The sequence below is a fragment of the Leucoraja erinacea genome, unplaced genomic scaffold, assembly GCF_028641065.1.
Source record: "Leucoraja erinacea ecotype New England unplaced genomic scaffold, Leri_hhj_1 Leri_58S, whole genome shotgun sequence".
Classification (NCBI taxonomy): domain Eukaryota; kingdom Metazoa; phylum Chordata; class Chondrichthyes; order Rajiformes; family Rajidae; genus Leucoraja; species Leucoraja erinaceus.
In genome coordinates this window covers 249,204-261,751 of record NW_026576498.1, presented here as the reverse complement: position 1 = coordinate 261,751, position 12,548 = coordinate 249,204, and the positions used below count along the sequence as shown (strand labels likewise).

Here is a 12,548-nt window from a genome sequence, read left to right as displayed (position 1 = left end):
GTCCCTATGTTCTCCCTATGGCCACGTGGGTTTTCTCCAGGTGCTGGTTTAATTGTCCCTAGTGCCCAGGATAGAACCAGTGTGGGGTGGCCGCTGGGTTGCGTGGACTCAATGATACTTTATTGTCACCCAGGTACAGTGAAATGCTTTGCTTTGCGTACAACCTGGTGAAATTATACAGCAGACCTCATCAAAACGTCGATACATTTTTGGGGCCGACAATGCCACAACAGTTCACTGAGCAGTCCAATCTTCCGCCTGCCATCCATCACAACTGGTAGCACGCAGCCCTCTGCCCGATCCCTCCTTTGTTCTCGATGCCCCCCACCCCCCGGTTCCCTCTTCTCTCTGTACGCACTTTGTGGGCCGAAAAGCCACTGTATCTCTACAGTCTAAAAAACTCAGCAAGGCTCACCGCCCAGTGTGACACGTGGCTTCCAAAGCAGGGTTGATCAAACAAGGATCGTTCCTGGCAAGGGCCACAGCAGTTTACTGGCAAGGGAAGGCACTCAGCAATATCAACGTGGCGCTTGCTTGCCAGGCAGGTTTACAGGGTTGTTCTGCGTTGCGCCCATTGGTCTCAATGAGGGCCACGGGTCTACGAGAAAGTGGTAGCCGATAAACGTCACGATTCCTGCTCTGGATTCCTACCTCCTGGTTCTGCTGGAAATAACAGACGGTCGGGTGGGTCCGTGGCTGGCGGTGGTGCTGCCTACAGTCACAGCATCCGTCAACACTCACCGTTTGAGGCTGGCACATGTGGGGGGGGGGGGGGGGGGGGGTGTAGCCAGACAGCTGTGGGTTGGTAGAGCTTCTTCCAGGAAAGCAACGATGCCCTTGGACTGAAGGAGCAAGTCCAACGCAGCTTCTGTTCAGTGTCTCCTCGCTGAAGGGGAATGAAAGTAACAGCTGCCGCATACAGAGTCAGAACTGAATGTTCCCAGCGCTGGTGGCTCACAATCGGAATCCAAGTCTGGGAAACGGTGGCAATCAGCCAGATTTCTGATCGGACTGTTCACCAAAAATCCCGTACCTTCCGGCAGCCGAATAGCTCCCCGTGGGGAGACGGCCGGAGAAAGCGGAGCCTGCAAGGCCAGACATCCAGAGACTGTCACCTGTCACAACATTTAACATTGAAACATAGAAAATAGGTGCAGGACTAGGCCATTTGGCCCTTGGAGCCAGCACCGCCATTCAAAATGAGCTTGGCTGATCATCCAAAATCAGTACCCGTTTTTTCCCCCGTATCCCTTGATTTTGTTAGCCCAAAGAGCTAAATCTAACTTTCTCTTGAAAGCATCCAGAGAATTGGCCTCCACTGCCTTCTGTGGCAGAGAATTCCACAGATTCACAACTCTCTGGGTGAAAATGTTTTTCCTCATCTCAATCCTAAATGGCCTACCCTTTATTCTTTAAACTGTGACCCCAGGTTCTGGACTCCCCCAACATCGGGAACATTTTTCCTGCGTCTAGCCTGTCCAATCCTTATGTTTCTATTCTATAAGATATCCTCTCATCCTTCTAAATTCAAGTGAATACAAGCCCAGCCGACCCATTCTTTCATCATATGTCAATCCCGCCATCCCGGGAATTAACCTGGTGAACCTACGCAGCACTCCCTCAATAGCAAGAATATTCTTCCTCAAATTAAGATACCAAAACTGCACACAATACTCCAGGTGCGGTCTCACCAGGGCCCTGGACCTCCTTGCTCCTACACTCAAATCCTCTCGTTTGAAGGCCTACATGCCATTGGCTTTCTTCACTACCTGCTGTGCCTGCATGCTTACTTTCAGTGACTGAAGTACAAGCACTCCCAGGTCTCGTTGCACCTTCCCTTTTCCTAATCTGACACCATTCAGATAATAATCTGCCTTCTTGTTCTTGCCACCAAAGTGGATAACTTCACATTTATCCACAATGCACATGCACTGCATCTGCCTTGCATCTGCCCACTCACCCAACCTATCCAAGTCACCCTGCAGCTTCATAACATCCTCCTCACAGCTCACATTGCCAATCAGCTTTGTGTCTTCCGCAAACTTGGAGATGTTACATTTAATTAGCTCGTTAAGAAACACTTAGGCAGGTAAATGGATAGTATAGGTTTAGAGGGGTATGAGCCTAACGCAGGTGGGACTTTATGGCGGCATAGTGGTACAGCGGTAGAGTGGCCGCATCACAGCGCCAGAGAACTTGGTTTCGATCCTGACTGCAGGTGCTGTTTGCATGGAGTTTGTACGCTCCCCCTGTGACAGTGTAGGTTTTCTCCGAGTGCTCCAGTTTCCTCCCACGCTCCAAAGTCGTACAGGTTTGTAAGTTACACTATGTGCCTTTGGTAAAATTGTCCCTAGTGTGTAGGATAGTTAGTTACGGGAGTGATCACAGGCTGGAGCAGGCTCAGTGGGCCGCTATATCTCTAAAATCTGGTGCAGATGGGCTATTTTAGTCAGCATGGGCAAGTTGGGCCGAAGGGCCTGGGTTGCCACACAGTAACACAATGACTCCACAGAGCAGGTGCACATATTCCCTCTCACACCACAGGACACTGGCGATCCTCCAGCATCTCTGCCCCATGGATAGGTAAACAATGGCCACTTGTGCTTTCGTTCAGCTCCAGCAGCGGCCAAAATGACCAGGTTATACGCTGGACAAAGACCTTTGTGTTGAGATGCGGTTTCAGAAAACCTGACTCAAGCCCACGAGCCAGACATGCCAAGTCGTTGCACAGGAACTTGTCAAACTAACTTTGATCCGAAGCCACAGTTAGAATGCTTTGAAGAGGAGGGTCGGGTTTAGGGAAAGAATGTCAAACAGGTAAAGGCAAGCCTCCAATGGGTGAATTGGGGGAAATGGGCAGTAAGACGGATTTGGAGAAACGAGAGTGCTGTTCATCTGTTAATTCAATTGTTGACAAAAGCACAATGCTTAGATCCAAGCTGAGGAGTTTGGGGAGATCCTATTAATTTCCTAATAGAACAAAATGGGGATTTGACACATCGAACACAAGCCAATGCCTGTCCTGCACGTCAGCAGTTGTCAGAGGCCCATTTCTTTCAAGCATGTGTCATCGAGGGTGTATCTGCTTCAACTAGAGACAGCACAGTGACGCAGCTGGTAGAGCCGCAGCCTCACAGCACAAAGACTGACCAGGTTCAAGTTCAATACTGACCTCGGGTGCTGTTTGTGCGGAGTTTGCACATTCTCCCTGTGACCACGTGGGTTTCCTCCCACATCCCAAAGACGTGGTTTGAAGGTTAACTGGCCTCTTAAATTGCCCCTTGTGCGCGGAGAACGGATGAGAACGTGGGATAACATAGAACAAGTGCGAAAGGGTGATCGATTGTCAGCGTGAACTCATTGGGCCGTAGGGCCTGTTTCCATGCTGTATCTTTCAATCAATTGCAACCTACTAACTTTAAAAGTCCATTATTATGCAGCACCATGATAAAAAGGTTCCTCTGCCCTGGCTTCTTAGTTCATTTGCCTTTAATATTCCCTCGTTCAGACCCAAGCAGCAACAAAATACCCCAACACTTCCGGTATTTCAAACTTTCTTGCTAAGTAATGGGCAGCGAAGAACCTGGAGCTAATTCGCAGTCTGCTGATGGGTTCCTGCAGCTGAAGACCATGACAGAAACAGAAACCAGAAACAACAAAAGCTCCATTTTAGTCTGGCAGGGCTGATAAATACTTCAAAGTTCCTGCGGTTTACATCACCTGATGTTAAGTGACAAATAACATTTGGTGTGCTATGTAAATGCAAGTTCTTTTGGCGTCACTCCATTTAGGTCCCTTTGCAAATTTGTAACACAAGAACAAGAGGCCTTTTGAGCCTCTGCCTGCATTTGACTAGACCAAGGCAGATCTGTATACTAAACACCTGTATCAAACAAAAATATATCAACATTATCAACTGGTGTGTGCTTGTACAAATGTTGTCCCATTGCACTAAACCTCAAGTTGCATCTGTCTCTTTGCCTTGTGTTCTAGTATTATTGTGTATTATGGTGTTTACAGAGTTTGGAGAAGGTGCTTGACAGAGTACAGTCTGAAGAAGGGTCTCGACCCGAATCGTCACCTATACCAGAGAGTGGTGAATTTCTGGAACTCTCTGCCACAGAGGGTAGTTGAGGCCAGTTCATTGGCTATATTTAAGAGGGAGTTAGATGATGCCCTGGCCAAGGGGATCAGAGGGTATGGAGAGAAGGCAGGTACGGGATACTGAGTTGGATGATCAGCCATGATCATATTGAATGGCGGTGCAGGCTCGAAGGGCCGAATGGCCTACTCCTGCACCTAATTTCTATGTTTCTATGTATACCTTTTCTCCAGAGATGCTGCCTGACCCGCTGAGTTTTTTTTAATCTCTATCTACTATTTTTATATATCTGCTGTGCTGCTGCAAGTAAGAATTTCATTGTTCTGTTCGGGATCGATGACAATAAAACACCTTTGATTCTGTCTTTTCCTGCTAATTTCAGAGTTGCGTTCTAAAATACCCGTTTCAGCCAAGCAAGTTGTGGTGGGTAAAGTCCACACATCCGGTTGCTCTCAGTTGATGTGAATCAGTTATAAAAATGTCGCCCACACACTATTATACTTCACTGAGTTGTAGTGAAAGCACCCCAAACTATCGCGAATCAATGAACATGGTGCAATGTGCAGAGTATTCATCTCACAACGTCAGGGTGAGCCATTAGATCCAAAAGAGTAGAAATATAGCATCGCTAGGAAAGGCAACAGGCCCCAGTGTGACTAAACATGATTAAGAGCAAGAAGATGGATTTTGAGAGTAAGCTTGTAGGGAACATAACAAATAACCGTTCAAGCTTCTGTTAATAATCAAAGAGGGAAAGATTAGTGAAAGCAAATGTAGGTGCTCTACAGACAGAAAATTCTAACTGGTAGCTAAGAAATGATGGAACAATGCATACTTTGGTTCTATTTTCACAATGGAGGACACAAATAATTCACAGATAGGGGGAGGAACTGTGGATCTGTCCTACACAACGGAAGACGTAAATAACTCCAAATGATCCACTAAAATCCAGCGCCAAATGCTCCTTTCACACACAGAAACGTGCAACATCCTGTGGACTATTTGCACAAATATTTGTTATTTGTAATTATTCCCATTATATAATGTTTACATATTCACATATGCTGTTGTGCTGCAGCAAGTAAGAATTTCATTGTCCCGTCACGGACACATGACAATAAAACACTCTTGTCTCGAGAAACTGGCAAGCTCATAATCATAACGCCTTTCTCAAGTTTCACTTTCAAAAACTATTAAAGCACAACTCCTTATTGAGTCAGAAAAGTAAGTGTCAGGGATGTGCAGAGCTGAATCCATGTCCTCTGGTCCTTGATTTGCCAACTCTAGGTAAAAGACGCTGTACATTTACCCGATCTATTCCCTCAACTTTGCAGGAAATCATACATCCACCAATCTCTCCACTGGAACATAGTCAATGAGTCAATCTCCGCTGCAAGGTGTACAACCTCCAAGAGACCTTTCTCCACATCTGTCCTGAACGGACGACCACTCATTCTGAAACTACGCCTCCTGCTTTTAAAACTCCATAAGAACTCCAGGGCAGCACAGCACAGCGGTAGAGCTACTGCCTTACAGCGCCAGTGACCCAGGTTCAATCCTGAATACGGGTACCGAGTTTGTACATTCTCCCCATGACAGCGCTGGTTTCTTGAGACCTTTGGTTTCCTCCCACACTGCTAAGACGTATAGGTTTGTAGGTTAATTGATTTGGTATAAATGTAAAATTGTCCTGGTATCTGTACAGTAGTGTTAATGTACGTGAATCGTTGGTCGAAGGGCCTGTTTCCACACTGTATCTCTAAACAAAACTGAACTAAAAGGGAAAATCTGCCTCGGAGTATTAAATTCCAGTGAAATCACTTTTTTTAAACTACCAATTAGTATTGGCCCAACCGTTCTTCCTATATCAATCCCTTGGAAGCAAACTGATATACCTTCTTCGCACTAAGGGCCTGCTGTCGCACTTGCCGATTTTTTCATATCAGTGTCGCCAAAAGATTTTGAACATTTCAAAATCCAGCGGCAACAAAAAAAAAATGTTGCAACACTTGAAAAAACACCGCGGGTCATAAGTCATCGCGCCGCGACTTTATCGGTGACCTGATATGTCAGTCAATGATGCTGACAGTTGCCGAAAAAATCGCCGTGGGGCAGGCCATTAAGCACTTCCCACCTTGGATATGGAGATCACAACTGTGTGTAGTGCTCTAGGGGGAGACAACCATCAAGTAGGCTAAAAAGTGGCAAACTTAACAACGCAGGGAAGAGCAATAGAATGCATTTTAGACAAGCAAACACGTCAGGGGAATACATCATAAATTGCAGAACACTGAGAAACATATTGGAACAGAATAATCCACAAGTATTCGGCCACATAAAGATAGCAATAAAAAGAAATGGAGATACACACAAAATGCTGGGACTAACTCAGCGGGACGGGCAGAAACTCTGGAGAAAAGGAATACGTGACGTTTCTGGCTGAGATGCTTCATCTGACAGAGGGGAATGGAAATGGAGGGATATGGATCACATGCAGGCAGAGGAAATTAGTTTAATTTTCCATCATGTTCAGCATGGACATTGGTGGCTGTTCTATGATGTCGATTTTAACTGCCAAGGAATAGTAACGCAATAACAGGGAGGTCACATACAAACTGTAAGATACTTGTTAGGCGACTAAAGTACTGTGCCAAGATTAGAGGAAATAAATGACAGCTCTGGAGGTGGTTGAGAAGAGACTTGAGAGTAAGCTGGAGAATTTAAGTTACGGGGACAAATTATTTTCTTTGCAATAGATAGGATAAACTGGAGTGTATAAACGCACACCTCCAGATTCAGGGACAGTTTCTTCCCAGCTGTTATCAGGCAACTAAACCAGCCTATCACCAACTAGAGAGCGGTCCTGATCTACCATCTACCTCAGTGGAGACCCTCGGATTATCTTTAATCGGACTTTATCTTGCTCTGAGCGTTATTCCCTTTATAACCTTTCTACCCTGCAAACGCCTCTGCTTTCATGCTGTGAAGTGAGACGGAGTTTCTTGCCACAGGCTATTAGGACTGTAAACTCTTATCTCACCAGGGACTAATTTACTGTACCAATTTACTGTTGTGTTGTGCTGTGTCTTTTTTTAATTGCTGGGGGGTTTTCTAATATGTAAATACTGATTCTGTTCTATTCTGTTCTGTCGTTTTTTGCACAATCCGCAGGCATTGCCACTTTCATTTCACTGCACGTCTTGTATGTGTTTGTGACAAATAAACTTGACCTGACTTATCCTGTATTTGTACACTGTGGTCGACTTGATTGAAATCACGTATAGTCTTTCCGCTGTCTGGATAACACGTAACAAAAAAACTTTTTCACTGTACATCGGTACATGTAACAATAATTTGAACTATCGTATCTGTTTCCAACACCATCCCTGGCAACATATTCCAGGTACCCATCACTCTATGTAAAGAAACTTTCTCTCTTGCATCTTAAGGCTATGCCCTCTGGTACTTAACATTTCTACCTCTGGAAAAAGACTACCTCCTCTATCTATGCCTCCCATAATTGAATAACACAGATAATAGGTTGAGACAAAAGTCACTGAAGGACATTTGGGAGCCAGTTGGTTTTAATCCCGAATTATTTATCGACTGAATTTAAATTCTCAGCTGCCACCGAGGTAGAGGGCATCTGTACTGTGTAAGGCCACCCCCACTAACAGCCTATTTTGAGTGTTCAATAACATTAAGATAGTTCACTGTATGGCTGATCTATGAATGTATTAACTAAATTATTTTTTTTCCTATGACAACAACAAGCTATAAATTATACGACTGCTAGTGATGGAAGGCAAAGCAAATCTGTGTTGGCTCCGAGTGGAACAATCTCATCATTTTTCTCTGCAGCCCTACAGATTATTTTCGTTCAAGTCACACATACTTTCCTTTTCAAAGCGCAGAATGACTGTGTCTTCACCACCGCTATTGGAAGTGAGTTACCAGATTGTAACTACAATCTACCTCCCATCCTCCATGTTTCCTTGGCCCTTAGAGATACAGTATGGAAACGGGCCCTTCAGCCCACTGAGTCCGTGCCAACCTGCGATCGCCGTCCACTAACACTATCCTACACACTAGGGACAATTCACAATTTTTACCAAAGCCAATTATCCTACAAACCTGTAGGCCTTTAGAGTGTGGGAGGAAACCGCAGCACCCGGAAGAAACCCACGCAATCACAGTAAGAACGTACAAACTCAGTAGAGACAGCACCCATGGTCAGGATCAAACCCGGGTCCCTGGCAAGGTAAGGCAGCAATTCTACTGCTGTGCCACCGTGCAGCCCTCAGTTGTGTGCGTAGCCAAAGTGGAAATAAAAAGCATTTGACACTATTGAGACCGACTTCTGTAATAAATACTTTGTTGCAGAAAGTCTTTGCCTGAGATCTTGGAATTTTGCTGAAAGTTCACAAGTTATCTTAGTACAATTAGCCCATTCGGACCATCGAGTCTACTCTGCCACTCTGCCATTCAAACATGGCTGATCTCTGCCTCCTAATCTAATTTTCTTGCCTTCTCTCCATAACCCTTGACACCCATTATAGTCAAGAATTTGTCTATCTCTGTTTTAAAAATATCCACTGACTTGGCCTCCACAGCTTCCACAGGTTAACTACCATCTGACTAAAGAAGTTCCTCCTCACCACCTTTCTAAGAGCACTTTAAGAAATTCTGAGGCTTTGACCTCTGGTCCTGGGCTCTCCCACCAATGGAAACATCGTTTGCACATCCACTCTATCTATGCCTTTCATTATTCTGTAAGTTTCAATGAGGTCCCCCCTCAACCTCCTAAACTAGTAGAGGCCCAGTGCTGTCAAACACTCATCATATGCTAACCCACTCATTCCTGGATTCATTCTTGTAAAGCTCCTATGGTCAAGTCAAGTCAAGTCATGTTTATTTGTCACATACACATACGAGATGTGCAGTGAAATGAAATGACCCTCTCCAGAGCAAGCACATCCTCAGATATGGGGCCAAAATTTGCTCACAGTACTCTAAATGCAGCCTGCCCAGCACCTTATAGAGCCTCAGCATTACATCTCTGTTTTGGTATTCCTCTTGATATAAATGCTAACATTGAATCTGCCTTCCTCTCGTCACTCTCGTTTTTCCACTCGTCACTTTAATTTCATGTGTCATGTATTTTGTGTTTTTATGACTGTTGGCAGATCAATTTCCCTCCTGGGATAAATAAAGTTCTATTGTATCGTATCTTACTACCGATTCGATTTGCAAATTAACTTTTTGGGAGTCCTGCACCAGCACTCCCAAGTCCCTTTGCACCTCGGGTTTCTGGATTCTCACCCCATGTAGAAAATAATCTACGCCTTTATTCTTATTACCAAAATGCATGACTCCGCACTGTGCTATCTGGAATTCCATCCGCCATCTTTCTGCCCACCCTCCTGACCTGTCCAAGTCCTTCTGCAGAGTCCTTGCTTCCTCTACACTGCCTGCTCCTCCACCTATCTTAGCATCATCTGCAAACTTGACCACCAAGCCTCCAATCCCCTTATCCAAATCATTAATGTACAAAGCACGTGGATTTTAAACATTGTCCAATTTCTGCCTCCAAGATATTTCCTAACACGTTGAATGGGTTCACCTTTTTAAATATTAGGCATAAACTGAAGAAAGGTCTCGACCTGAAACGTCACCCATTCCTTCAACCAGCGATGCTACTGCTGCTGCTTGTCCGGCTGAACCACTCCATCATTTTGTGTCTATCTTTGGTGTAAATCAGCATCTGCAGTTCCCTCCTCCACATATATGTCCGCCCACCACACACAGTGACAGAGACAGAGAGACAGACAGAATAGAGACAGACTGACAGAAACAGAGACAGACACAGAGACAGACAGACAGAGAGAGACAGACAGGCAGAAACTGAGACAGACAGAAACAGAGACAGACACAGACAGACACACAGGCAGAGAAACATAGAAAATAGGTGCAGGAGTAGGCCATTCGGCCCTTCAAGCCTGCACCGCCATTCAATATGATCATGGCTGATCATCCAACTCGGTATCCTGTACCTGCCTTCTCTCCATACCCCCTGATCCCTTTCGCCACAAGGGCCACATCTAACTCCCTCTTAAATATAGCCAATGAACTGGCCTCAACGAGAGAGACACACAGAGAGTGACACACAGAGAGACAGACACAGAGAGAGAGAGAGACTCGGGGAGAGAGAGAGAGGAGAGAGAGAGACAGAGACAGAGGGACACATAGAGAGAGAGACACAGAGAAAGAGACAGAGAGAGAGACACACAGAGAGAGAGTGACATATCATTTCACTTGCACTTTTTGTGCAATGTGACAAATAAACCGTTGTATTGTATTGTATTGAGAGACACAGAGAGAGAGAGAGACAGAGAGAGAGAGAGAGAGACAGAGTGAGAGAGAGAGAGAGAGAGAGAGACACACAACATCCAGTGTAACCATTACCTGATGTTGCTGATCATAGGGGCGCTATTGGACCTGCGCAGTGCCGGCATTCCACTGCCCCCTGCCGGCAGCGCCCCGCCCCCCGCTGCCGTCGCGCAGCCGCAATGGTCCACCTCCATCCGCTCCTCCTGCGCCATCGCGGGGGGGGGGGGGGGGGGGGGGGGGAGTGGACACCAGGCCGCAAAGCCTCGGCCTCGCGTAACCCCCCCTCCCGGCTGCCGCGTCGGAGAGCCGAGAGCCGAGAGCCGCTCAGAGGATGGAAGCGTCTCGTCTCCGGGTTTCGTTCATTTCTCTCTCCGGCTCCCGCCCCCCCTTTACTTCGCCGCTTGGCGCTGCGAGGCGGTGCGGTGCGGGGAAGGGTAGGGACCCCCGCTCGGTCGCTGCCTGGGCCGCCCGGTTGCTAAGCCGCCATCTTGCTGTTCCAGGACATTCCGGCGGAGGGCACCTGACTCTGCGTCCTTGCGTCATTGCGTCACACGCACCCTTAGGGCAAGACTCCGACACCACCGACGGTGAAAGGGAAAACTAAAGATGGCGGGCGGCCGACCGGCCATGAACGTGGCACAACGTGCAGCGCTCCCATCTCGGGACGCCAGGGTCCAGGGTTCGAGTCCCAGTGCGTCCACTCACACAAACCACAATCTCCCCCCCCCCTACCCTAGTTCTCCATCTGGTTTCTCCATCCCTGGTTCCTGGGATGGTAGGACTTTCACATGGTATGGTTTCATGTTAGCTTGAGTGGGCAAATGTCTGCAAAGTATAATGGATTTGAGTTATCCAGGAGGCAGAAACAGAGCAGTTTATCTACTGCAGTTGTACAGGGTCTTGGTGAGACCACACCTGGAGTATTGCGTACAGTTTGTTGGTTTCATAATCTGAGGAACGACAGGGAGGTCTTGCCATGTAGAGGGGAGTACAGAGAAGCATACAGTCACCAGACATGATTCCTGGATGTGCAGGACTGTCTTATGAAGAAATGACTGGATAGACTTGGTTTTTACTCTCTCTAGAATTTAGAAGATTGAGAGGGGATCTTATAGAAACTTACAAAATTCTTAAGGGGTTGGACAGGCTAGATGCAGGAAGATTGTTCCCGATGTTAGGGAAGTCCAGGACAAGGGGTCTCAGCTTAAGGATAAAGGGGAAATCCTTTAAAACCGAGATGAGAAGAACTTTTTTCACGCAGAGAGTGGTGAATCTCTGGAACTCTCTGCCACAGAGGGTAGTTGAGGCCAGTTCATTGGCTATATTTAAGAGGGAGTTAAGGGGATAAGGGGGTATGGAGAGAAGGCAGGTACGGGATACTGAGTTGGATGATCAGCCATGATCATATTGAATGGCGGTGCAGGCTCGAAGGGCCGAATGGCCTACTCCTGCACCTAATTTCTATGTTTTCTATGATGGATAGACTCGGCTTATACACGTTAGAATTTAGAAGATTGAGGGGGGGGATAATATTGGATAGAAATTGGATAGTTATATGGATGGGAAGGGAATGGAGGGTTATGGTCTGAGCGCAAGTAGATGGGACTAGGGGAGATTATGTGTTCGGCATGGACTAGAAGGGTCGAGATGGCCTGTTTCCGTGCTGTAATTGTTATATGTTATATGGTTATATGGGATCTTATAGAAACTTGCAAAATTTTTAAGGGTACACAAAAAAGCTGGAGAAACTCAGCGGGTGCAACAGCATCTATGGAGCGAAGGAAAAAGGCAACGTTTCAGGCCGAAACCCTTCTTCAGACCCGAAACGTTGCCTTTTTCCTTCACTCCATAGATGCTGCTGCACCCGCTGAGTTTCTCCAGCTTATTTGGGTACCTTCGATTTTCCAGCATCTGCAGTTCCTTCTTAAAAAAATTCTTAAGGGGTTGGACAGGCTAGATGCAGGAAGTTTATTCCCAATGTTGGGGAAGTCCAGAACAAGGGGTCACAGTTTAAGGATAAGAGGGAAGTCTTTTAGGACCGAGATGAGAAAATAAT

The 12,548-nt window shown here is 46.4% G+C and overlaps 1 protein-coding gene across 4 annotated transcripts in view; it reads right to left on the bottom strand.

The window, feature by feature from the left end:
* Positions 1-11,008, bottom strand: part of LOC129694261 (P2R1A-PPP2R2A-interacting phosphatase regulator 1-like) — a 31,889-nt gene extending 20,881 nt beyond the window's left edge. For all 4 annotated transcript variants that reach the window (XM_055630976.1, XM_055630978.1, XM_055630977.1 and 1 more), the window contains exon 1: positions 10,568-11,008. In XM_055630976.1, coding sequence (XP_055486951.1) covers positions 10,568-10,704 — 137 coding nt within the window. In that variant the 5' untranslated portion in view covers positions 10,705-11,008. The remainder of the gene's footprint in view (positions 1-10,567) is intronic.
* Between the last annotated feature and the right edge of the window lie 1,540 nt (positions 11,009-12,548).